General features: G+C 42.6%; 1 protein-coding gene across 1 annotated transcript in view; it reads left to right on the top strand.

Annotated features, from left to right (window-relative positions):
- The window catches only part of PDE11A (phosphodiesterase 11A), a 387,294-nt gene that overhangs the window by 319,753 nt on the left and 41,066 nt on the right, over positions 1–26,475 (top strand). The window contains exons 14-17 of the mRNA XM_027589688.1: positions 1,082–1,172; positions 4,743–4,843; positions 19,825–19,902; positions 25,407–25,470. Of these exons, the coding sequence (XP_027445489.1) occupies positions 1,082–1,172; positions 4,743–4,843; positions 19,825–19,902; positions 25,407–25,470 (334 nt within the window). The remainder of the gene's footprint in view (positions 1–1,081; positions 1,173–4,742; positions 4,844–19,824; positions 19,903–25,406; positions 25,471–26,475) is intronic.

The raw sequence follows: 26,475 nt of genomic DNA, 5'->3' as shown, positions 1-26,475 counted from the left end.
TGATTTTTTCAAGTATCAATTAACATTTTCTTTTCTTTTTTTTTTTAGATTTTATTTATTTATTTGGCAGAGAGAGACACAGCGAGAGAGGGAACACAAGCAGGGGGAGTGGGAGAGGGAGAAGCAGGCTTCCCGCCGAGCAGGGAGCCCGATGTGGGGCTCGATCCCAGGACCCTGGGACCATGACCTGAGCCGAAGGCAGACACCTAAATGACTGAGCCACCCAGGTGCCCCTCAATTAGCATTTTCTTTTCGCAGATGGAAATATATATGGGTTTTAATTGATTTACTAGACTGCAGTCTGCTACGTGTCATACATTATGACAGGCACTTTCAAATATTTTATTTTATTTTCATAAATAATAGGAGGTAGGTAGCATTATCATAACTTTAGAGACAAAGAAACTGAATCTTAAAGCACCCAAGTAATTGTCCAGAGCTATTACCAAGAGCCAGGGTCTGACTCCAAATCCAGGGAACTTACCAGAGTTCTACCCTGAGATATAATGGGGCTGTGGGCTGGGAAACCATAGTAGGAGCTTGTCGGCCGTACATGTAGCGGTTAAATGGGCTCTGCCTAATATTTCCAAGGGCTTTCCCATGGAGCGTCAAATACATTTAGTATAAGACAGTTAGTTGTTCTGGGCGCTCAGAAGCTACATAAGGTTTAGTTCATGAAGCGTACCCTGATCCCCTGAGCTAGAAATTATGTCTTTTGTCCTCAGATCATCCACAGCACTTTGGTTGGACCTGGAACAATTTCTAAGGTATCTGGGTATCTGGGTTATGTGCATTATTTTCCCTTATGACCACATCTCATCTTCCTTACTAGTCTGTAAATTTCTTAGCAACATGGACTCTGTCTCATTTATTGTTGTATCATCCACCGGCCCTAGCCTAACACATAGAAGTTTTTCGAAATATTTCCTTCATGGATGAGTGAACTACACAGTTTCCTGAGAATGTAGATGCTCATGTTCCTTTGCCAAAGCAGGGAAAGCAGTTTGATCCAAAGAGCTGGTGTGGGAGAATTGTTGGCAGGTGGAAGGCCTGGGTCACTCACCCTTCTGTCCTCTTTCAGGAGCGGCTCTGCCCTGGCCCAGCTCTACGGAACTTCCGCTACCTTGGAGCATCACCATTTTAACCATGCTGTGATGATCCTTCAAAGTGAGGTACAGACCTAATATTCTGCTTCTCCCCTTGACAGAAAACCAATAAAACAATGTTTGCTACCTCTTTCTTTGTAGTGCCACAGGTAGATACAGGGAAGAGGGACACATTTTTTTTTTTAGGCCAAAAGATTGTTTTTCTTGGTGGCTTTTTAAAATTCTTTCAGATGCCTGATTAAGAACCTTATTCAAATTCTTCCTGAGCAGATTTCATTTGGGTCTCATTATTGGTAAGAAGACTTTTCAGGTCCACTTAGCAGAGGAGACTGCTTATATAGCTTGTCACCAAAGCACAGTCTTACCTTCCTGAAGGAATACAGAAGCCCACCGACAGAGTGACTTGGTCCAAGTAGTGAGTGGCCCAATGTTCCCATTTCGCGAAATCCAAAGCCATTTTAAAAGACAGTAGAAGTAGAAACAGGGCGAGAAAGTTACACTTTATTAGCACAATTGAGAAAGCTATAAAAGATAAAAGAACCCAAAATTGCTGGTGGGAGCAGTCTGAAAGTGAGAATTGCAGCTAAACTTGAGACCCAGGGCTAAAGTCATATGCCTTATTTTGTTTCACGTGGCAGTGCAGGAGTTGAAAATAGTTGGGCTTTTGTACTTTGAGCTCTCCACGGAGAAAAAGAAAAACCACTAACTGACTCTGGCTGAGGCCTCTGAGTTTTAAATTGCCAGGAAAGGATCTGTTTAATTTTCTGCAGGCATACAGACTTTTTTTTTTTTTTAGGCCAAGAAGGGATCATCTGTTCCCCATTATTTGTCAGTTCTCTAGCTGTGCCATTAATTATTATTATTATCATCATTAAGGCCCTGCTTCACTGGAATAGCATCATTAAATATGGAGGGTTTTCTTCCAGGCTTCCTCCAGCCTATCTTGAGAAAGCATGCCTTTTGCAATATCACGAAAGCCTTCTTCGACCCCATAAAGGAGAGTCAGCACTCCGGAACCCAGTGCGGCTGGGGAAGGGCAAAACTGCTGGGGGAGATGTATTTTCAGTTGGGAATGAAACATCAAGGGTTAGGCTCTCAGCAACTCTGACAGAAACCAGCATCCCAGCATCTGCGGCTCTGGAATTTTCCTATGTAAGCCATGTTTCAGCTGAGCGCTGTGGAAGAAAGAGGGTAGAAGGGAGGGTGAGGAGCTTGGGTGCAGACTGTGTTTTCTGTACCTCTGACCCCAGGAACTCCCCCCTTCAGAACGACAGGGATTAGAAACAGGGTGTTAGGGTTTTCTCAGAGGGTCATTTGTTTCCTGGGAAAAACAAACCCCACTAACTCATAATTTGGCTTCATACAAACAAAACACATTGGCTGGTCTTCACTCCAGGGTTCTCTATGAAGAACAATAATAACGGAACTGTGCCCTGAGCAACTGGTGTGTGGGTTGGGGCCTGGCACTCCCCTCACATCCGCTCCTGCCCTGCCCCTCGGAAAGGCAAACATGCAGATGTCATTATCACCCCGCTTTTCAAATGAGGCAGCAGCAGGGTGAAAAGTCGCTCCAGACCTTGCTCCCTCCACATTTGGTTTTCTTTGCTCCCTAAACAAGGAGTAGAAGCAGTATTTCAGGGAGGCAGATCTGTTTCAGGGACCAAACCCTTGAGGCACTGTAGAAGGTCAATTTGCATATAAGCAATACTCTGCAAATTAGCTATTCTTTTTATTAAAGCTTATCTTTATCACTCTGTTAGGTGTAAATTGTGTCAGTTACTCTATGTCCTTTAAAATTGGTAAAGCATGCTGTCTCACGAAATGGTCAAGATCCTCAGGGCGCCCGGGGGGGCTCAGTCGGTTAAGTGTCTGTCCTCAGGTCGGCTCAGGTCATGATCCTAGTATCCTGGGATCAAGTCCCGCATCGGGCTCCCTGCTGAGCAGGGAGCCTGCTTCTCTCTCTGCCCCTTCCCCCTGCTCATGCTCTTGCTCTCTCTCTCTCTCTCAAATGAATAAACAAAAAATCTTAAAAAAAAAAAATCCTCAAATTCAGACCTACTGTCTCCTGAACTCCACATAGTTTTTACTGTAACTTACTCCTAAATGCTATATTTCTTTCACCAGGAGATGCTAGACACATGGGTCTGGATCCAGGTGACGACTTTTCCACGGCTTCCACCCACTTTCTCCCAGGCCCCCAGCACAGCAGCCCATGATTGATCCATGGGGCAAGGCTCAGGCAAAGAAACCCGTGCAGAATTATGGCATGGCCTACCTCTAGTTATTTGTCTTCTTCCTAATGGCTGAATTAAGGGTCTGGAAGAGTTCATTTGAAAATTATTATTAATATTGGACCTGGTCCCAGGTGAAACCAATATACTCTAGTCTTTAAGGAGCAGAGGGTTCACCCAATGAGATAAATTAACCCAGGGAAGGAGATTATCATCTGGCTCCTGGTAAGAACTAATTTGCTAATTGATATTCTGGTCCCCTGAAAGAATTAATTTACCTCTTGGTAGAGAATAGTTTATTCTCAGGCAGTCATTCTGCCCCTTCCTTCTGCAGCACCTTCTGGCTCTCAACACCGGGTTTAAAACTCCTCTGGTTCCCAGGCCTCGTGTTTATGAGTTCATAATTCATGCTAAGAAAACCTGATCAATGAAAAAGTCCCTGACAACAGATTAAGTGAATTGTCGGTCACTTTACACAAGGATTTTTTTTTCACTTTATAAAAACATTGCAGAACTGTCTAATGTAGCCAAAACAAATTTTGATGAAAAGAAGTATGCTTTCCAAAGGTACGGAGATACAGGTGCAAGTTTTCCTAGGTAAAAGTCATCTTACCAATCCCAAGAACTACGCCAAGAACCACATCTTATACATTCTAGCCACTCAGTAATTACATACTGAGCTTAAACTACCACACGCTTCATTGGGATGTATCTTCACAATTTCACACAGGGATTCTCAAACTCGGCCGTGTTGCCATGCAGGGCCAGGTACATCTTTGTTGTGGGGTCCCTCCTGTGCATTGTGAGAGATTTAGCAGCATCCCAGGCCTCTACCCACCAACAACACACCCAGTCAGTGTGACAATCAAAAGTGTCTCTAAGCGTTGCCGGAAGTCCCCATTGCCAAAATCACCCTCAGCTGAGAACCACTGGTCTAAGGTTTTTTTTCTTCTTCTTGAAGTCCTTTGTTGCCATAGCCGGTGCTTCCAAAATGCCAACTTAAGTCTTTATTAGAGAAACTAGTGTTCATTTTAGGGTCAGAAAGATTCCCAAATGTTTTGTCAACTTCTACACTCAGTAAATTCCACGGGAAGTGGCAGTCAAATGAAGTTGTCAGCACAAACATATACACAGTAAGTTTAAAGATTTTCGGAGTTTTCTATTTAGGACTAATAAAGTCTAATAAAGAATAACAAAGTGCCCCTTGGTAATCCTCGAAAATGATTGCACTTTCCACCTTTGCTCTGTCTGCCAGAGAATGTTTGTACTTGCACGAAATGTCATTAAATTGTCTTAAATGATTTTATCATGTACCCATACTTTTTTTTTTAATATAAGAAACACATGTAATCAACAACCTCAGATTTAATGTTGTCTTTTGTGACTTTTTACTTTCTCATTACAGGGTCACAACATCTTTGCTAATTTGTCCTCCAAGGAATATAGTGACCTTATGCAGCTTTTGAAGCAGTCAATATTAGCAACGGACCTCACGCTGTACTTTGAGTAGGTATTGGCATTTGATCTATCTGACAAATGGATATTGAAAATTTCATCCTGTGATTAATTTTCAGGTCCATATTGGGGGTTGCTTGCTTTTCTAACACTGGTATCAATGTGTAAATGAGCTAAACTTTCGGTTGTTGTTTTCCCCTCATCTAAATGAACTTCATCAAGGTGGTATCTGTAAGACAAGAAAATCAGGGCTACCACGTGAGATTTATAGCTTTCTTCTATTTTATGAGTTTTGTGTGAGATTTTGACTCTGAAGCTAAGCGATGGCCATTTTTATTTTAGAGACTGGGGAAGATTGCTACTTTGGACTATTATTTCTGGTCAGATCCATAATGGTGCTGATGATGCTAAAGAAAGATTTGTTGCTGAAAGGCTGACTTGAAATCCAAGTCTTCCTTTCTTGCTTCTCCTCTAGTTCTCTTTCTCAGAAGAGCTGTCCTCCTTTTCTCCAAAGTTCAAGCTGCCATCTGAGCTGGGAATTCCATTGCTCTTATTTCCTCTGAGACCTGCTCCATCGGGTATCACCTATTTTAGCAGCCTGGAAGTGTCTTCCTTCACCGATAGGCAGAGTTTCCTCTTAAAGACCCATTTCCCTTCCTTAAAAAATTCTTTCACTTGATCCCTTAGAGATCTTTAATTGCTTTTCAATTTACCTTTCTTTTACTGCCTACCTTTTAAAATGAATGGAACACATTACTACCTTTATTTTCCTAACACGTATTCACACTTCGAAGACCAACGTGCCCTTTCACATTCAACCAAAATTGTTCTTTCAGAGGTCACTAGAGACTTCCTTGTCCTCAAATTCAATGTCCTTTACTCATTTCTGATATTGTCTAGCTTTGTTGAGACCTCTAAAGGTTTACGGACTTCTCACGATCATTTTCTACCCTCTTCTCTTCCCCAACATCTGGCTGCTTTTCTCCTTCCTTTTCTGGGTTCTTTGTAGGTTTCTTTTCTCCTTGTTCCCACAAATGAGTTTTTGAGCCCATGTTCTTCTCTCTCTACTCAGATTTGTTCCCTTAGCCTCATCTCCATATAACCTTATATATGTGTGTAGAAGGCTCTGGAATTCTTCAGCCTAACCCTCCCTCACATTCTAATCATGTATCTCCAACTTCCATCTCAAAAACCTTCAGTGGCTTCATTGCTTCAAACTTGGTTCAAGTTCCAGAGCCCTCCATGATCTGCCCCCAGCCTTTTTTCCTTCTTATCTTCCACTCCTCTCCCATGTGATTTGGCCACTACAGCCTGGTTACCTATTGCCCTTTGAAAACACCTCATGAGGTGCCCCTGTACCCTAATCACGCTGTTTCTGCATGAGACCCTGTCCCTGCCCTTCCCCACCTGGCTGAACTTTCCTTTAAGGGCCATCTCCTCCATCGCCTTTTCTAGGAAGACTGTTCCACTCTCTTTGAAATCTTACTGCACTTTGGCATTCTGTCAGTTCGAATTAGATTCCATTGTAAGGGAGAGAAACCCCAAAATAGCAGTGGCTTACTTCTCTATCACGTAAAAGAAATTTGGAGATCCACAATGTGGAGATGGTAGAGTAGCTACATTAAGTCCTCACGGACCCAGGGCTCCTTTTGTCTTTCTGAGCTGCTGCCTTCAGCACGTGGTTTCTACCATAGTCCAAAATAACTGCTCAAGCTCCAAACATAATGTCCACATTTCAGCTAGCAGAAAGAAAGAAGGGGCAAGGAAAAAAGGGGGCCAAAATGTGATGCAGGTTATCTTTTCTTTTTTGGTATTTGATTTAAGAATTACTTTATTAAGTACTTAGAATGCGCTTAAAAACTATGTATACATCAGTAAAACTACCACTCACATCAAAATATTGAACATTTTACAGATGAATGCCATGTTATTTACCACATGAAGCTTCTTAAATGCTACATCCTACACTGTTTTATATTTTGTTATAGCTTAAATTCTATAAAAATGTTGTTTCCTATTTCAATTTCTATGCCCTAACAGTTTTCATTATCTTTAAACTCCTTTATCCTTTGTTTTATACAAATGTGAACATCCCAAGTTATCATTTCTATATGAAGGCAACAGGAAGACATTCCTAAATGCAGGTTGTCTTTTAAGAGAATTTTCTGGAAGCTCCACATAACTCTTCCAGTTACATTTCATTGGACAGAATTTAGTCATTTGGCTATACCTAGGTTGAAGGAAGGTTGGGAAAGGAAGTCTTTATTCTGGGTAACCATGTGCCCTGCTAAAAAAGTAGGGGTTCTATTATTAATAAAGGAAGGAGGGATATTAGATTAGACAACTAACAATCTATGCCATAGGTATTTATTGTTGGATTCCACTGAATGACTTAGTAAATGGTATTGTGGAAGGAGTAAAAGCTTTGGAGGTATGTCGGTCTGGATTTAAATTGCATTCTGGCATTCTAGTTAAACCTGGTAGATTGAGCCCATGTGTCTATGTCCTCTCTCTCCTGAAACTCCACTGAAAGGATACCAAATAAATTTAAAAGAAAAATAAAGGCATAAATCTGGAAGGAGAAAGAGAGAGGGCACACCACAACTGAGAAGAGATGTCAGTACATTGGTGGAGAATCGAAGACTGACCAACAAATGGTAACTGATATAGCAGAGTAGAAGTGAAAAGTAGGACCTACAGAGAATAGCTCTGAGAAGCAAGATACTTTGCCCTGTAAGACCTTGTTTGGACCCCAGAGACAAAATGTGCCATGAAAAGGGAATGTGACTCTCAAAGCTTAAGGAAGATAAGGAGATCGATAGCAAGCCAGTTTACAGAACATGCAGAGCCCACAAAATGCTCTCCCAAAGTGGTCAGTTAGCTTCTTTCCTCTACCCCTGGAGACAGCTAAAGGTTTATCCCCTGGAGAAATGAAAGAGCAGACTCTGGACTGAGGAAAATACAAGGTGGGAAGGAGAGACAGAGCTCAGAAGAGGGAATGAAGTGAAATGGAACAAATCTCTGGATTGAAAACCTATAGCCCAGTCACCCAGAAGGTAGGAGTTCATAAGCCATATACCCAGGGTTGTCAGATTTAGCAAATGGACATACAAGAAGCCCAGTTAAATTTGAATTTCATATAAACAATGAATAATTTTTAGTATAAATACATCCTGTGTAATGTGTGTGTGGGATGCACACATACAACTCCTGCTCAGTCTTTTAATGCCTTACTATTATATGCAAACAGATACTGAGAATCACAGAAAATTTTGTGAAGACCTCCCATACGAAATACAGAAGCCAAAGAAAATAGGAAAAAATTATATTCAGGGCAAACAGGGAGAAGAAAATAAAACCCAAAAACCATTGTTGATATCCTTAGACAGCTAAGATATTCATCCATGAAACAAGAACAGGATGCTTTAAAAAATAATAGGAGTGACCATAGAAGAAGAAAAAGCTCTTGAAATTAAGAATATTATGGCCAAAATAAAACATGAAATGAAAGCACTGGGAAATACACTCAGAGAACAAAAGGCAGCAATATGGAAAACACTGTTTTGTTTCATTATGTGCTTTTCAGTATTGTTTGATTTGTTAACTATGTGCATGTATTACCTTGATAAATATAAATTTAATTAATTTTTAATACATATTTTAAAAACAAAAATCCCAGCTCTGCCACCACCTGGCTCTGTGTCATCAGACAAATTATTCACCTCTCTGAGCCTCTTTTCTTCATGTGTAAAATGGAGCTAACAATACCTATGTTATGTATCTTATTACATCTCGTAAATGCCTTGTATGTCTTATAAATGGCAACATCTGCAACCTCATTGCTTTATAGCCCATTTATTTTGCATGTTTTGTGGCCCTCATGATTGACTTAGCTATCCTGATCTTCCATCTTTTTCTGGAATGATGTTCCTTGATTTGGGATTCATGGAGCCCTATACCCCTTCAATGTTTTTATTTCCTCTCTCTGACACTTGTAGGATTTTGTGTTATTTTTCTCAAAGTCAAAGCATTTTCCCAAGCCAAGTTCCCAAGTAACTTCTAAGGAGGAAAAAAATCTCCCCAGTTGGAGTCCATTTGTCAAGGCCTGTTAGGGATGTGTTGAATCACTGAGTGACCGCTGGGACGCAGCCAAGGAAGTTGGTTGCAACTCGTTTTCTCATTACTCTGTTCTTATCTTAATGCTGCAGCCCCTGCTGTTTGCTGACTCCCAAAGAAGCCAGCTTGTTCTCTTTTTGTCAGCATTATTGTCTTCTGAGGTTCCAAATAGCTACTCATTCCCTAATCTAGACCTTCAGGAGGCTGTTTCACTTGCTTGTCTAAAGTTGCATTAAAGTGTTGCCATATTTTTTAGACAAAACAATCCGTAGGGTTAATGAGGGGAATGGCAGCCACTACAAACCGTCACCCAGATGCTTTTATTTCACAAATATACAATTGTGGACATGATGTAATCCAAATCATCTCCTTTATTTTATAGATCAGGTACTGAGCTCCAAAAGGTTAAATGGTGTAGCTTGGGTCATGTAACTAATTAGTGGCTAAACTGAAACCCACACCTGCTTTTTCGGGGCATTTTCCACCATCACAGTATTCCTTCTCTCATGGAAGAATCAAGAAATAGTTGTCATTTGAGTTGGAGATACATTATATGGAATATTGACCTTCCCAGATGTATATTAATCAGTTTACTTTGAAAACCAGCATAGGTCCCTGTGCCCTCTCCCAAAGCAGGAGCTGGAGACAGGAGCTTGCGTGCAGTTAGCATAGCTTTGGAAGTGACATCAGGAACAGGAGTGGGGGACTGGGGCAGTAGAAATGGGAGGTAGGAAAGCTATTGTAAAGACACATTTCCTTGTTGGTCATCCCTGTGGTCACCTGGGCTTGATCCTGCAGGGACTGTCTGAAAATTCTCAAGTGCTGCACCTCAAAATTATCCACTCGCCTCCATTCTCCCATCAACCAAGGTTGGTCCATGGGCGTGAAGTCCCAGGACTTGGGACTTCCGGGACATACCCACCTGAGGGCAGGAGATTCCTCCAGCGATCCCTATCCCACAGCCTCCCCACCCTGCACCAGCAGAAAGTAAGCGAGGCACCCCGTAGCTTCGGCAGAAGCTTGGTGCAGCAATGGCTGGGGAAAAGTGGGTCAAGAAGGCGTGGGTGGTCTGGCACAACTACTCTCTAAGGGTCCGGAGGACCGCTGGTTCTTCTGCCCTGGCTCCTCAAATCGAAAGTCAAGGGGTGCCTGGGTGGCTCAGTCCATTAAGCTTCCGCCTCATGATCTCATCTCAGGTCTTGATCTCGGGGTCATAAGTTCAAGCCCCACATTGGGGTCCATGCTAGGTGTGAAGCCTACTTTAAAAAAAAAAAAAAGTCATGATACTATTGAGGTCAATCAAAAAGGAAGCTCACTGCCTTCCTCCCCTAGGAAAGGGAAAGCACTCTAGAAAGGACCAGTGCAGGCAGGAAGATGCTCTTTTGGACCTTTTGGAGAGTTTATGACCCATCCCTACAGGCAAGATCTGCTCCTGTGTGCCCAAAGAGGAAAATAAGATTCCTAGAAATGTGGAACCCCTTTAAAAACAACCACAGAAACTTGTAAATTTAATTTCTAATGGCTTTGGTCATCCTTGGGATTCTATACTACAAGTGATAGGTGAAAGCAGAATTCACAGGCTTAAAAACAAAAATAAAACAAACAAAAAACCTTAGTGTGAATTTCTAGGCTTCACAACCCAAGTCTGGGGGCTAATTCTTTAGTCTGATTTTCCAACTTACTGAAAACATTTTCCAGTTTCTGCTGAGTGATTTTCTGAAATTGATTTCCGTGCCTATTTCTGAGTCCCTGCGGTGAATAAGGCTTTGATAATTAAATAGTAATTTCAGCATCTCGAGCAGGACTTAGACCAATCGGTGACCAGCCATGCGACTTTGAGGGAGTCACTCACTTAATCTCTCCTTGCCTTGGTTTCGTGTCAGCAGCATGGGGACAGCATATCACCCATATCAATCCCCTAAGGTCCCTGTGGTGGCCAAAGGAGATTACCTATTGCAAAGATAATTTGGTAGTTCAAATAATTAAGATTTCAACAATCTAAATAATGTAAATTTAAATCATTTAAATTTGACAACTTCGATCATTTAAAGTACCTTCTAAGGAGAAAAATCATTCAGCCAGAAAACTTAATAGAAGTTACACTGTAAAGGATGATGCTTGTTGGGAGTGTGGGTAGCTGTGTGGGTAAAAGCGTTAAAAATTCAAAGGGAAGTCACAAATGCCCTGTCTTTTTGTCTGCATATAAGTCAACAAAGATGATTATTAATAAAAACAACAGCTAGTATTTCCTGAGTGCTGACTTAGGAGCTTTATATATACATTATCCCATTTAATATTTAGAGCAATCCTGTTAGAATAGGCACTATTACTGACCTCGTAATACACATGATGGAAACTGATGTTTGGAGACATTCAGTAAATTGCTTACAATGTTAAATGGTAAAGCTGAGATTTGAACCAAGAAGTTGGACCCCAAATGACTGTGGCATTCTCTCTGCAGTTCTAGAACTACTGGAACTGAAGCCAATCCTGGGAACACTGAGGCATTAGGGACAGCAGTCACTTGAGCATGCCCACGCCTGAGGCCGGTTCCAAGCACGGGTAGCCAGCAGATAGCCATTCAACTAACTGCAGGCCCACCATCAGGGGGGAGGCGGGGTGGAGGCTCCGTAGCACTCTATCTCTCATCCAGTAGGCATCTGCTCTGTGCCTAGCACCGTTCTAGCTTTATAGGAGCTTCCTGTGTCATGGCTAGCATGGCGGCCCTGTGAGTGCAGACATCTCACTCTAGGAGGCCCAAAACCTGACACGATGCCTGACGTAATGAGTTCCCAGAATATTAGCTTTTCGATACTGAATTCTCACATCAGCCTCCAAAGTAGATATTATTGTCATCCCCATCTTACGGATCAGCATACATGGGCTTAGAGAGCGTAAGTAATTTGCCCAAAGTCAGTGAGTTGTCTGTGCTCACGTCCCCATGCCACATTGCCTCAGACCACTATAGAAACTGAGACTTACCCAATACTTCAGATTTTATAAATCCATTTGGATGCACAGCGCTTTTCCAACTGGCTCTCTAAGTTAATCAGATGGATCTTCAAACTGAAAATTTTCCATTTCCCTTTGTGCTCTACAAACATTCATCAGCAATTATGGAAAATGCCCGGTCTAATGGTATCTTTGTCTTTGTCTTTCCAAGGGGAGGCAATAAGTAACATTTTTCAAAGCATCTGATAATGACAGCAAAATGTACTAAATTATCTTAGATTGTTAGAGGAGTTATAGTTTGACCATCCTTTTAAAATTAGATTAATATCTAGAGCAATTTATTTTTTTAAATACAATAGGAACTCAACAAATGTTTCTACTGCTATGCAGACAGGAATATTCACTCATTCATCACTCAACAAATGTTTATTAAGAGCCCACTCTGCTTACTGTTTTCAGCTTCAGCTGTTGCCTGCACTCCACTTAGCCACCATATTGGAAAGAAGAAAGATAAATTAATGCAGAATAAGGCATAATGACTGATAACTCAACCCATTCTTATATTTTAACAGAGCCTAATGAATTAACCCGCTGAAAATATTCTACTGTTAGAACAGGCCCCATGGCAGGTTGATGGAAGAAATATTTTGGTACCTCTTGATGCATTTCAAAGCACTTTTACATTTATTCATCCCCATGTCCCCATCCACATGGTATTGCAACTGAATAAAATCTGAGAAGTTCATCCACTAGCACTTATTGATGCCTTCTTGATGCACTTCTCTAGGCACTGCTAGTTTCTGGGGCTGCACAGGCAGGTAAGACATAGCTCTTACCTCAGGGCGTCTGTGACCATGGGGAAGAGAGAAAACGAGTAATACCACAGCTTGAGGGGTGCTACAGCCAAAGGAAATGCAGGAGTGGCTAGGACACGGGCCATCTAGCCATTTGCCTTCCACCACCTCTTGGCCTGGTGATTGTGCCTGGACTGAACCTATTCTTAGGACTGTGTTGTCTAAACTTTGGCCATTCTCAACATTCAGTCAGTCTAGCCTTTCCATTTCCTACATTTTGCCAATTTTATTCATGGCAGCAAAAGCCCAGCTTCCGACAAATAACTTCATTCAGGTGCTTAGCTGACCTTTGCGTTATCAGTGCTAGTCTAAAACTGGGAGACAGTTCACTTTCAAAATTAAATATATGACTTTTTTTCCTTTAGTCATAATTACTAGAGTTAACATCTGCATATTAATTTTCTACTCCTCTCAGTTGCTTTCATGCCCAAATTCCAGAGATCTCTCCAGAGTCTACATTTAGCAATCAACCACGGACATATGATTTGCCTGTTGAATGAGCTGTAAGAATACCAAAAGAACAGATCTCTTCCCCCCTGCACCCCCTCACCTCCCCACCCCCCACACACACTCATGCCACCCCTGCCTGATAATTCTGGGGCTGACACTGCAGAGGATCGCAAGGATGATCTGTCAGTTTGTCAGTAAAACCTTCCTGACATTCATGGACTTTTAGTAGATTTGGAACAGTGAGACGAACAGAGAGATAAAGAACATGTGCACATATATGCATGTACAGATATATAAATTTACCCCCCCAATTGTTTGGTTAAAATATACACAAAAATGGTGATTTCTCCCTTTACAAATAAAAGGTGTCTTCTGCAAGATAGATTACAAACCAGAAAGGGTTTTAGTGTAGTGACGGGTGACCAGTAACCAATCTTTAGAATTATTTTTGAGGGTAATTTTAGCAGTTCTGTTCAAATGATGCTTTTTTAAAGACTGCTATTTTTCTAAATAGAGCCTTTGTCAGGAGAGCAGGATAAAAGCCTAATAAAAACATATCTGATTATAAATGAGATTTTCCAGTAAATTGCTTTTCACTAGCTGAGGTATTTGCCATTGTCCTTGAAAACCAAGGTTCCCAGTGATCTGCTTGAGAAGTTAATGATATAGTTCCTCATGACAGAAGAGCCTGGATCCAGGGAGTATTAGATAACTTTGTAGATTTTCACATGTTCCTTTTAGGAGTCCTGTGTTTTTAAAAGTGCTCCTATGTCTAACAGATTCACATATACTCACGCTGTTGAGTCTGTATAATCTATATACACATACACAGATAGATGCTTAAAGGAGCAGCTGTGTGGGCAAATGCATGTCTCAAAAGCACGGTGGATATCACATTGTTGCTTTGTAATGATCGTCACTAAGGAGGAGGTCAGAATTACGCCACCTGGAGCCACCAACCAGGTGGCGGAGGTGTGGAGCATCCCCTTGTTGATGATGGAAACACCTGTGTGGTGCCCGCCTTGGAACTTCGTATTTGGCACGTCCGTGTTGCAACAGCCTGCAGAGCCATTATATCTCATGAGGGCTGGGGGCCACTGCTGTCCATATTCTCTCAACGTGCTGGGCTCTCTGGCCCCAGGGTTCATGCTACTCACGGCTTACCAAATGATCTCAGAGACCAGAAGTGGGAGGCTGGGGGCTTAGAATCTACCAAGATCTGCCCATAACTGCCATGGGGCTCTGGAAAAATCACCCCACCTTCCTTCATCTTGAGTTTCCTCACCTCTAAAATGAGAGAAAGAGTAGATGTTTCTCAAAGGTACCATACACCTCTTAGAGTCTATAATTATAATGAAAACTCAAACATAGAAAACAAATCACTCTATGACCCAGCAATTGTATATATGTATGTGCATGTGTGTGTGTGTGTGCATAGAGACAGAGGCAGAGAGAGAATGCACACAGATTCACAAGGAGACATACAAGGATGTTCATAGCAGCATTATATGTAATATGTAATAGCAAAAAAAATTGGAAATAATCTAAACCTTCATCATCAGGAAGTAAATAAATAGTGTATAGTAATACATGGAATAACCACACAGCGGTAACGTGGGTGAGTCTCACACTGAGCAAGAAAAGCAAGCTGCTAACGAATACATACACTACAATGACACTGTTTATAAAGTTTCAAAATATGCAGAGCAATAGTTTGCATGATTCACCCAGTAAAATTAGAAGGATCTATGTGGAGATGATTTATACAAAATTTAGGAAATAGACATCTTGTGGTGGGAGGGAGGGAGGCAGACGCAGGAGTGCAGAGCTGTACAGAGCGGATAAAGCTTTATTTCTCGGCTGGATGGCGAAGAGGTAGACACATTCTGTACGTCTGATGTGTAATTTGTATACCTTCTAAAACATATTAAGCATGCATAATAAATTTATGATGTGACCTTTGCATATCAATACTTCCAAATCCTTTCTTGCAGCCTTATGAAAATGATTAACCCCACCTCCTGATTTTTCAAGATGGTTAAGTTTCAGGAACTTAAAAAAAAATTTAAGTGCACTTTGTTTTAAACTTTAAAGTGTCTATTTGACTATTTGTGTGACCAAACATATTACGAAGTGTATGATATACACGGTTTCAGCAGTGACTGAACTTGACAAAACTATGGTATGCAGAAAGTCCTGTTGCCTTCTGAGGTCACAGTCAAACCTTGGGACGTCAGAATAAATAGCAAGAAATAGCCACACTTTTGTCAATGGAGGAAAAATAAAATTAGTATGTCACATTTTTCTGTGCCCTACCGATTCTTTCCACCCCTTCTCTATCCATCATCCCCTAGGGACAGTGGATAATCCCTTTTGTCCCAATGCAGTGGAATCTAGTTTTGTTATAACGTGATGTGAAGCCTATAACTGATTTTGGGTCCAGTTGATTTAAGACTTTCACAGCAGTAACTCTAGCTATTAAAATTTCCATAGTTGGGAAACTTATCCTTATGGTTCTGCTCAGTTGCCCTATCACAGATTTGCATTTTTTAAGAAATTCTTTTCTGCATTGAGTTAGCCACCTAGGTAATATGTCTCCATTTTGCATCAGAGATATTATGTCTCACATATTGATAATACTCTCCATACTCTCCGCAAATATAACAATATTAGTGGAAGGAGGGTCGGACATCATATGGGAATGATGTTCTTAAACTTCCCACAACTTGTTTTGTTGTTCTCTTGGTCTAGTGGGAATCTAGTCTTCAAGAATCTAATGGAGCTTTTCTTGGATAGATTTTATGTTGTTTTCTTATCTCAATCTCTCCAAATGGCAACTGTGAATACTCCAGTACAATTAGAATCAAGGTGAAACCAGTGGCTAGAGAGTTATTTTTTAAAAAATGAATAGGTGGGCGCCTGGGTGGCTCAGTTGGTTAAGCGACTGCTTTTGGCTCAGGTCATGATCCTGGAGTCCCGGGATCGAGTCCCGCATCGGGCTCCCTGCTCAGCAGGGAGTCTGCTTCTCCCTCTGACCTTCTTCCCTCTCTTGCTCTCTTATCTCTCATTCTGTCTCTCTCAAATAAATAAATAAAATCTTTAAAAAAAATAAAAATAAAAATGAATAGGTTTCTGAGGTAATCATTCTCATTCATTCGTTACTTCAACAAATATTTATTGAGCTACTACTACACATCAGGCACTGTTGTAGACACTGGGGATCTAAGAGTGAAGAGAAAGGGGCCAGGCCCTTGTCCTCGTGGAGTTTGCCTTCTAGTGATTTCTTAGAATAACTCAGAGGATTGAAATGACAGGTACATATGATGTACCTGTCAGGTACATATGATGACAAGGATGATGACGGGCAAGCTCTTTCAGAAAGCCTTTCATGATCTTCCATGACCCTCCAAGCTAAGCTCAGTGCCTTCCTCCTCCCCTGCCCCAGGACACCCTGGGCATATCTTAGCCACTTGGGGCACCTGATATCTCAGTAGGTTGCCTTTGTATCCCAGCAGTGCCCCTCACCAGCTGTGCAACCTTGGGCCAATTAACTCAACCCTTTTGAGCTTAATAACTAGCTAATCCTACTGAGCACCTACTATATGTGCCAAGCTCTCTGCTAAGTGTTTTACATAAATCATTTTACCTAATCCTTCTACCAAGGTAGATCCCATTACTATTACTCTTACTGATAAGAAAATTAAAGCCCAACAAGGTTAAGTAACCTACTTGAGGTCCGTCATGTGGGTAGTAAGGGACAGAACCCATAGTAAGGGTCCAATAAATGTTTGCCTCATGGTGTGGTGGTGGGTACCAGGGGGAGGCAAGTGAGGCAAGTCATGCACATGCCATGTCAGATCCTGTTGAAAATCTTGATGCTTTGTTCATCATGGATTTTTCCTGCATTTATGTTTTTTTAAAATATTGTATTAAAATATGTATCTTGATAACTGAGCTTTTGGGCACCCACCATAATTTCTTGCCCAAAATGAGTGCCTCTCTCACCTCACTCTAGTCCCAGTATCATTAGTATTATCGTTGGTATCACATTGGAAGGGGAGTTACCTATTTATTTGTTGAATGCCCCTGCTAAATTCAGAGATGTTTAGAGGTTGCCCCCAAATCTTGTGTCCATAAATCTTGTTAAGAGTTGGCACAGAGTAGGTGTTCAAGAAATAGTTGTGGAACCAAACTTCCTTCTCCACAATAATTCAAAGGAAGACTAGCCACCCTTCAGTGAGAAGAGAGAACTAGCTGACCTCTTCGATCTCATGTAGTACGATTAGTCCATTGTGTGTCATTGTTGGCAGTAATCCTGTCAATATTATTAACATATTAACCACCGCTGTCAGGCACTGAGTATCTGCGAGGGCCAAACACTTAACACACCTCCTCTCAAAATCTCACCACAAAGCAGAAAACCGAGGCTCAGCAGTGTGGAATCACTTGCCTGGGGCCACACACCTAGTAAGCTAGTAAGTGACAGTCAGCACAGGTCAGTGTGAGTCCAGACTTGAGTTCTTTCCATTCCACCACCTTTGTTTCTCTTTCAGCTCACAGTCCGTCACTGAACAGACTGTGGCATGACTGGGGCTGTAGAGAAGGGCGTGGACAAGTGAAGACGATGATGAAGTTATACAAAGAAAAGATCCACACACACCTGAACCCCCAAAGGGGAGGAGAGTTGCCGGGCCCTTCCGTGTCCCTGTGCAACACCCTCTCTGACCACTGCTACAGGGTTGTGGTGGCTATTATCCCATACTGTGGTGTGACCTTGACCTGTATCCATTTGGAGGGATGGATCCACGACTTGTCTGTGTGTCTCAAATACTTGTCTTCCTGACCTGCTTCCTTTCAAATAAATTGAGTAGTTAGTCTGACCGGATGACAAGAAGTCTATACGGTTAGGCAGCTGGTGATGGGCACCCTAGATCAGAAACAAGGAACCCAGCATTATGCACCCAGCGTTATGTTCTTTGTTCTTCAAACTACATTGGGTCAGCACTAAGTGTCTAAGATCCTACTCTGATTTCCACCGTGAATGACATGGTTGTATTTTCCAAAGTGCATTTCTTAAAACATCAGTACTATGGGCGCCTGGGTGGCTCAGTCGTTAAGCGTCTGCCTTCGGCTCAGGTCATGATCCTAGGGTCCTGGGATGGAGCCCCGCATTGGGCTCCCTGTTCAGCAGGGAGTCTACTTCTCCCTCTGCCCCTCCCCCCTCTTGTGCTCTCTCGCTCGCACTCTCTCTCACATAAATAAATACATACATACATACATACATACATAAAATCTTTACCAAAGAAACAAACAAACATTAGTACTATGGAATTCTGTGTTTAAGGAAGGTGAAACAGGTTTTTCTATCTCAGTATTTCTCAGAGCCTTCAAAAGGCTAATAAAGGAGGTGAATCTTCAAAAGAGGTATATCTCAGGCCGCATTCCTCCAGCCGCTTGCCAGTATGTGGAGTACTTCCACGTGGGATGCACTTTGGGAAACTGCGTGTCAGGATCTTTTAAATAGTATCTCATTAGAAAGTGCCAAGAAGGTGAAACCTTGGGAAGTGATTCTTAAGGAATAAAATGCTAAATGTCCTTTTTTATTCTTGCACTATAAAAAGGAAAAGTCAGGGCGCCTGGGTGGCTCAGTCGTTAAGCGTCTGCCTTCGGCTCAGGTCATGATCCCAGGGTCTTGGGATCGTGCCCCGCATCGGGCTCCCTGCTCCGCGGGGAGCCTGCTTCTCCCTCTCCCACTCCCCCTGCTTGTGTTCCTGCTCTGCTGTCTCTCTCTCTCTCTGTCAAATAAATAAATAAAATCTTTAAAAAAAAAAAAAGGAAAAGTCATGTAACTAGATGGAAGGAAAGTTTTGGGAAAATAAAAATAAATCACCTTATCCGAATATTCCTTTCTTTGCCTTTTCCGTATCTATACTTCTCCAAACGTGGATCCGTATGTGTATGTGTGTCCGGCACTGGAAATGTGCAGACGCTATGCTAACTACTTGCATTTAATCCTCACAGTAACCGTGTGAGTTAGCAAATATGATCTCCGTGTTTGAGATTTGGAAATGGAGGCTCAGCAGGTTTAAGTAACTTCCCAAAGTTGCACAGCGCGTAGGTGCCCGAGCCACTCTTTAAACAGTTATTTCTGACTCCACAGACTATGTGTTTAAGCACTGAAAGGCTGAAATAGTTATTTTCTAGCCTAGCAAAAACTATTTGCCCTGAATTTACTACCAGGGAGCTTAGCTTATCTCAGATCCTCATAGAGCTGAGTTCTCTGTTGAATGATAAAAGAACATTCCAAATTGTTCCGCTTTTTATTTGTCCTTGCTTCCCTCCTCTGACTTTCAGTCACAAGAGCTTCCCAGCCAGTAATCCTAAACGCGGGACCACATTGTTTTCTGTTTTATGGCTCGACAATCTCCTCTGTTGTAAATACATTCAGAAATGATTGTGGCTTTTTCTTGAAGCCTCAACATTTTTTTAAAAAGTGATTTATTTTGACAGTGCTTTAGCCTCATGATTTCAAATATTAAATGTGACTTGCTTGGTTCAGGTGATCTTATATCTTCCCATAAATGTGTTTATGTCACCCTGCAGACTGAGAAATTTCATTCCAGATTTTTTTTCTTTCTTCCTTCATTTGATTTTGTGCAGGAGGAGGACTGAATTCTTTGAACTTGTCAGTAAAGGAGAATATGATTGGAACATCAAAAACCATCGTGATATATTTCGGTAAGAAGCAGCTCTTGTTTATGTGTTTCTTCATTATTTGAAGATTTCACCATGCTTTTCAGACAGTGCTAAGGGCACACACGTGAATTTTAAAGTAACAAATCTTAGCTTCCATTGAAAACATTCAGAGAGTAGTTGAATAATTAGAGAATAGATAGATGGCATATCTTTTCGTCTTCTAATCCATTATATTTTTGCCGCCTCTCCATAAATTTGCCTTCAGAATTAGAAAATGGTGTTCAAATTGGTTCAGTTTCAGCAAGCTGTGACTTCCTCTTTTTCCTGGGGTGGGTGTGTATGTTGAGGGGAGAGAGGATTTTGAACCTTAGAAAACAGTGTTAGCCAAAACAAAGTAGAGAGTTAACTTTGGGGGTTTTTTTTAGAGACAACAGGCGTTGTAGATGGAAAACCAATTGGAACAGTTTGGGTGGCAGAAATAAGGAATCTGTTCTAGAATTTTCACTGAACTTCTTCCTAGTTGTTTAGAAAAGACAGCAGCAAACCACGGCCCTTACGTGGCACATTTGAACCCCCTGACTGGAGCCATCCCGCTGGCTAGGCACTATTCCTCTCTCTCTCAGATCCTGTCCCTCCACTGTCCCTACCTTACCCACCCCCAGACCTTCTGCTGCCTCAGTCCTGTTCCAAATTGGAAAGCTTGTATTCCTGGAAAAGCCTGTGAGGCCTGGACTGAGGCTCCTTGTATCTGTTCCACAGCCAGGTGACTACTAGAATCACCCAGAACCGGACCCCTCTCATGGCGGCCCCCTAGCTGCTATGCAAGCCCCTTCCCCCCACCGCCTCCAACTTCAGAACGCAGGGCTGCCTGCCCCTCCCCCTCTGCCCCTGACCTCGCTTCCCCCTTTCCCCAGGACTTCTCACCAGGGCCCTCTGTTTCTCCCCTCCTGCAGTAATATTTCTCTCTGCTATCTTTTCAGACCTTTTTCTTCTTCCTGTCCAGGGTGGGAGGGGACCCTTCCTCCTTCAAAACTGGCCCTCCCCATGTGTCCTAACTCCGTTCCCTCCACCTCCCCCGCCCCTGAACTTGCCTCCTCAATTATGCTCCTTTGGCATTTTCCAAAATCTGCTTTTTTCCAGCATGACCATTCTAGGCCTAAAAATATGCTTCTGTCTCCTCAGGCAAAAATATCATGCCTAAAATCTGCCTTCTTCCCCAGGTCCATTCATAGTCCCCGTTTTCTCTTCAGTTCCACACTTGACTCACCCTCCTCCTAACTTCTTGCAAGGCATGTGTTTCTTTTTAAATAATTTTGAGTTCCACAAGTAATTATAGGAATATATTTTTCTGTAACAACTGAAAACATGACAGATGAGCCGCCAGACCTTCCCTGGGCTTCACTCCCAATTCCCATACCGAAGCGCAGCTATACGCTGTTACCAATTTGTTGTAAACTTTCCAGCCACTTCTAAAGCATTTATGTACGTGTATATTCTGAGGGAAAAAATGCTGTTGAGTGTGGACTTGTTTGTTTGTTTTAACATAAGTTACGTATTTATATATCCATCCAAACTGGCTTGTTCACTCAACTGTATGCCTTGGAATTTTTTCTGTGTCCCTATGTCATCAGCTTTTACTGTTGCACAGTACTCCAAAGTACGGATTTACCACAGAGTAGCTAGCCGTTCCTCTGCTGAGGCCTTCAGTCTATGAAATGTGACTTCAGCTCCTTTTGAAAGTCACCAGTCACCTCCCAAGGATCAAATTCTAGGGCCTTTGTTCTCTCCCGGGATCGCATCACAGCCCCTCATTGCACTGGCCTTTCTGTGTTGAAGCTCTGTGTTGAAGCCTCCTTGGAGGCTGCCGAGCCCTGGGCTTCCAGATTTTGTACTCTCTTCTGACTCTTGCTTCTCCTCTTTGTCCTTCTCCAGCCCTAACCCCTCTCCACCACCCTTGAAAGGCAAGGACCCCCGAGGACCCATGTTTGAGATTTCTCTCCTGTTCCTCAGCCTCGTGGTGGCTTTAACAAGCACCTCTTCTCACGTGACTCCTGCCCTCTCTCTCCAGCCTGGCCTCTCTTCTGAGCACAACTCCTAAAATGCCCGTGCTCATTCCACATCTCCACCTGGGTGTTTTCCTACAGAGGTTTTCAAACGCTTTTGGGCAGGGAACCCCAAATGGAAGAAAAATCTGGAAGTATACAGTGTGTAAAATAGAGGTGCTCCGGGAGCTCTCCACGCCCCGCCCCCAGCTTTGCCTTCCCTCCCCCGTTTCATGGTTAGACTCCGACCACTGGCACCGAGGGGCAGGGGGGCTCCGGGGGACCACCGTCTTAGAGAACCTGAAAAAAGCAATAAAACCAACTAAAAGTCGGTCTGCTTTTTATCATCACCACGTGCCTGCAGCCTGAACAATGTCAACGATAAGCTACTTCTCCCCGAGAAAAATCTTATGTTGGTAGAAGTCCTAAACAATTGCTGAGTTTACTGTTGAGTATCAAAATAATTGATCTGAAAGCTTCAGATGAGCACATTATTACTTATCCTTTAGTTGTACACGTCTGGTACCTGCAAGTTCACTGCGAGAGTGCGCGGGGACCCCGTCAGCCGCTGACACCGGTAGGCGCGGTGCCCACTTCAAGTCTAAGTTCGTTTCGCGCGGGCTCCGCGGCTAGTTGGTGCCTTCCACCTTACGGAGCTTCACATTCCCGCTTTCAAACAGTACATCCGGAAGAAACAATGATAGCACAGTAACGGCAAGGACGAAAAAACATAACTCCACTCACTTCGCTTCTGTCATTTTGTGTTGACCATTTGGACGTTTTATTTGTGTCTTAAATTTTAAAACCGTGACACAGAGGGCAAGGCTCTAAGTGGGATTTTTTGTTTGGTGAGTGCCAAACGGAGCTCATACGTGAACTATTTTACTGACTATGAATCTATTTTTTTAAATTACAATGGATTCTTTTTCATCGCTAATTGTTTTAAAACGAGAACCAATCACGAAAATGATGGTTAACCCAAGACTGTTGTTGCAATGACTTGGTACATAGAGGGGAGGTGCGATAAAAATGATCTGCCGAGAGAGAGCGTCGGGTACTCCGGCTGCGGCCCCGCCGACCGCAGAGGAGGCCGTACCTCCAGGCTCCTGACCACTCGTTCACTCAGCGCGCCGTGTAGCTGCACACCCCCCACCACAGACTGAATGAGAAGTATGCGGACCTCAGGAGTAACTTCCTCCCTCCTCTCTGACTCTAGAAAAGACCTTGCACTTCTTCTAGAGGCATCGAAACAATAGGCTATCACTACTCATTCACCCCCTTTGGTCCTTCCTCTGGAATCTCTCAGCCTTCTCCTTGCCTTTCCATTCTCCTGCCCTTCCTTGTTTTAGGCCCTTATCAGTTGGTACTTTCCAACTGGTCTCCCTGCTTCCCTTCTTCTCCAAACTCTTTTCACACCCACCACCGAAAGTTCTGCCTGGAACGTCTAGCCAGGTCCTTCCTGAATCCCCAACCCTAACAGACTCCCCAGTGTCAGTTGGATGAAAGTTTCAGACCCCCCCCCGCCCCCATCTTCCCTCCCAGCCTTTTTCCGTCTTCCTTCTCAGTATGGACTTCCTGCTCCACTGTAGAGCATTCACTGAAAATAGAGATCCTCTGTCAGACTTTATGGATTCCGGCTCCAGCTTTGATACTTCCTCACTGTGTAACCTCTGGCAAACTTTGTACCTGTCTGATCAAGGAATGCAAAACACTAATTTGCTTTGTAAAATGGAGGTAATAATGGTATCCCTGCCTCACCTAGAGGCTATGTAAATCACTCTGTAGTGCTTGCAGGATTAATGGTCCCTATTAGAATGATGACTAGCAGAGAACCTAGCTAGATACTCAATACCCATGTTGATTGATGAATGGTGACATGAATTTGAGAAGTAAGCCTCAAATTATCAAGCAGATGGAAGCTAAATCATTGTCCAAGTTACAGTATAAGTAAGCAACCTCATAGAGATTATTTCCTGTCTAGGAGACAGACTGCAAAGTTCAATGCATTACCTACAGTCTTGTCTCCCTCCGGTACCAGCAGAACCTAAAAGGAGAAGCATTTGAGTGTAGCAAGAGGGGGTCTGGTAGCTTTGTGATAAACACAGAATCCTGACTCCTTACTCGCTTTGGGAAAGTTACTTCATCTCTCCGTGCTTCCTTTTACCGCTCTATAAAATGGGAGTAACGGCCCCTCCTTCTGAGGGTTCAGTAGATTCATTTATTAGTAGTTAGGGGGTCAGCACTTAGTACGGAGGCAGGCACACAGCAGAGTGCTTGTTACAGAAGATCAAATAAGAAGAATGCACCCCTGCATTGCTCCGCGGAGTGCTTAGCACAGGGGGCTTGGGATTAGGTGCTGCCGAACTCGTGGAGGGGGCTGCTGAGGCCAGCATGCCTGGCGGGGCTTTGAATGACCTATTGTTACCTGCCATTCTGCCCTGTCCCCTGGGGGGTTTCCTGGGGAAGTTACACAAACTCCACTACCATCATGCTCTGCCATCTGGGAAGCAGACATGTTTCCAAGGCATTGGAGTCCGGCAGGGTAGGAAATGTTAACACCCGTCATCAGGACAGCCCCCTGACCTCTAACAACACACCCCTTTCTTCCAAAAGGAGCCAACCAAGATGTGGTCTCTTGACTCCAATCCGTCATCGCTTTTCATCACATCCTGCTGGCTTTAGTACAAAGAAAGCAAATTTTGGACAAAGGGTGTGCCTTGTTTTTCCCACCTCCGCATCACATCACATGATAAGCACCAGAGCTATCCACAATTTAAATTGTCCCCCATGTTTTTATATCCATTGTTCGGGGTGAATTCTAGTTAAACCCAGTAGAAATCTGCCCCTCAAAGATCTGGTTCAGATCTTCCTGTGCTTTCTTATGTGCTCAAATTAATGAAAACTGCTGCTGAATATGTTTCTTCTTCATAATGCTGATAAAACATGGTTGCTGCCAGGTAATAAACTGGAGTGAAACAGTGTGGCTCTCCCAGTAAATCTTAGCTCCGTAGAGCAGGTGGAAATGAAGGAGCTCCTAGGGTAGCATGCGCCTCGCCTCTTTGCTATAGGTTTCCATCCATTCCCATCAATCAGCGATAAGTTGGTGAAGAGATTCATCAGCTATGTATATGGCATTATAGGCTGATTCCCTTGCTGCTAGTTAAAAATAAAAAGCATTGTCCAGTAGAGATTATTTTAAGCAGAGCTTGCTTAGCTCTGGTGTAGAGAAAGTAGTTCTTTGCCTTCCTTGATCCGCTGCAGACATAACAAAAGGGCCGCCACCGAGGCTGAGGCTGTGTGTTTGCTTTGTCTTCTTAAGCAGTGTGGCCACATGATGGAGATGCTAAACATGGGGACTGTAAACAGTGCTTCCCTTGTTGAAGGAAAGACACGTGAGAGTTGGCCTTGGTCCCATTTTATTTATTTATGTATCTAGCACGGATTTGTTTAGGAAGAATGCAACAAAAGATTATTCAGGCTGTTTTGTTTGGTTCTGTTTTTCAGATCAATGTTAATGACAGCCTGTGACCTTGGAGCCGTGACCAAACCGTGGGAGATCTCAAGACAGGCAAGTGGTGATTAATGGCCGGGCCTGGCAGAGGAGGGACTGGAGGTGGGGAGGGGGGGAGGAGGGAGCAATATTCCCAGAGCCCCGACTCCCAGGCACTGAAGCCCTAGTCAATTTGCATCAGTATTAACATGGTGTAAAAAATAGCAGGAGGCTCAGGCGAGACATAGTTTATTGCACAGCCGTTCATTAACGTGCTTCCACTGAGTCATAATATGCCTGATTCTCTAAGATTTTTTTAACACTCTAAATCCAAATAATGCATTGGCCATGTCCTAAGGCAAGAGTTTCAAAAATAGAGTTTTTAAATAGGTAATCGTGTTTTAGCGCAAGGTCTGCTTTTTTCTCATCTTAAAAGAGAGAGAGAGAGAAAAGAAACCAAGGAGGTCAAAAGGAAATTTTATTTTTTTCTTTTTAAGGACTATTTAGAGATCAGATCACTTTGGCCGAAGTGTGCAATATCCACAAAAAATCATGCCTTTACCACCTATCTGGTTTCACTGCCGAACATGTTAGTTTAGAGCAAGAATAGTTTTCAAGCCGATAACCACACAGTTAAAGATCCTTGATTACTAATAGTTTTTGGAGATTAATATCTTTTCATTTTTATGAAGCACCTACTGTGTGGGGTGTGAAATAGTAACTTGGTATCTTAAGTCTCAACATTTTAGGGAAAGTAAAATAGATTCATATAACAATAAATAACTAATATTTATTGACTATCTAATATCCAAATATCTAATTTCAAAGCCCCCCCCCACCTTTGATTTAGGTATAGTTACTCCAGTAGGCTGAATAATAGCAACCCAAAGATAGGGGATCCTAATTTCTGGAACCTGTAAATATTGCCTTAGAAGGAAAAAGGGTCTTTGCAGATGTGATGAAGTTAAAAATCATCATTATCATTATTATTGTCATTATCCTGTATTATCCAACTGGGCCCTAAATTCAATGACAGGCGTCCTTAGAAGAGAGAGATGCAAGGAGATTACACATTCAAAAGAG

The sequence above is a fragment of the Zalophus californianus genome, chromosome 3, assembly GCF_009762305.2.
Source record: "Zalophus californianus isolate mZalCal1 chromosome 3, mZalCal1.pri.v2, whole genome shotgun sequence".
NCBI classification, from domain to species: domain Eukaryota; kingdom Metazoa; phylum Chordata; class Mammalia; order Carnivora; family Otariidae; genus Zalophus; species Zalophus californianus.
Note: the sequence above shows the minus strand (reverse complement) of the source record. Positions and strands in the feature narration are given on the sequence as shown.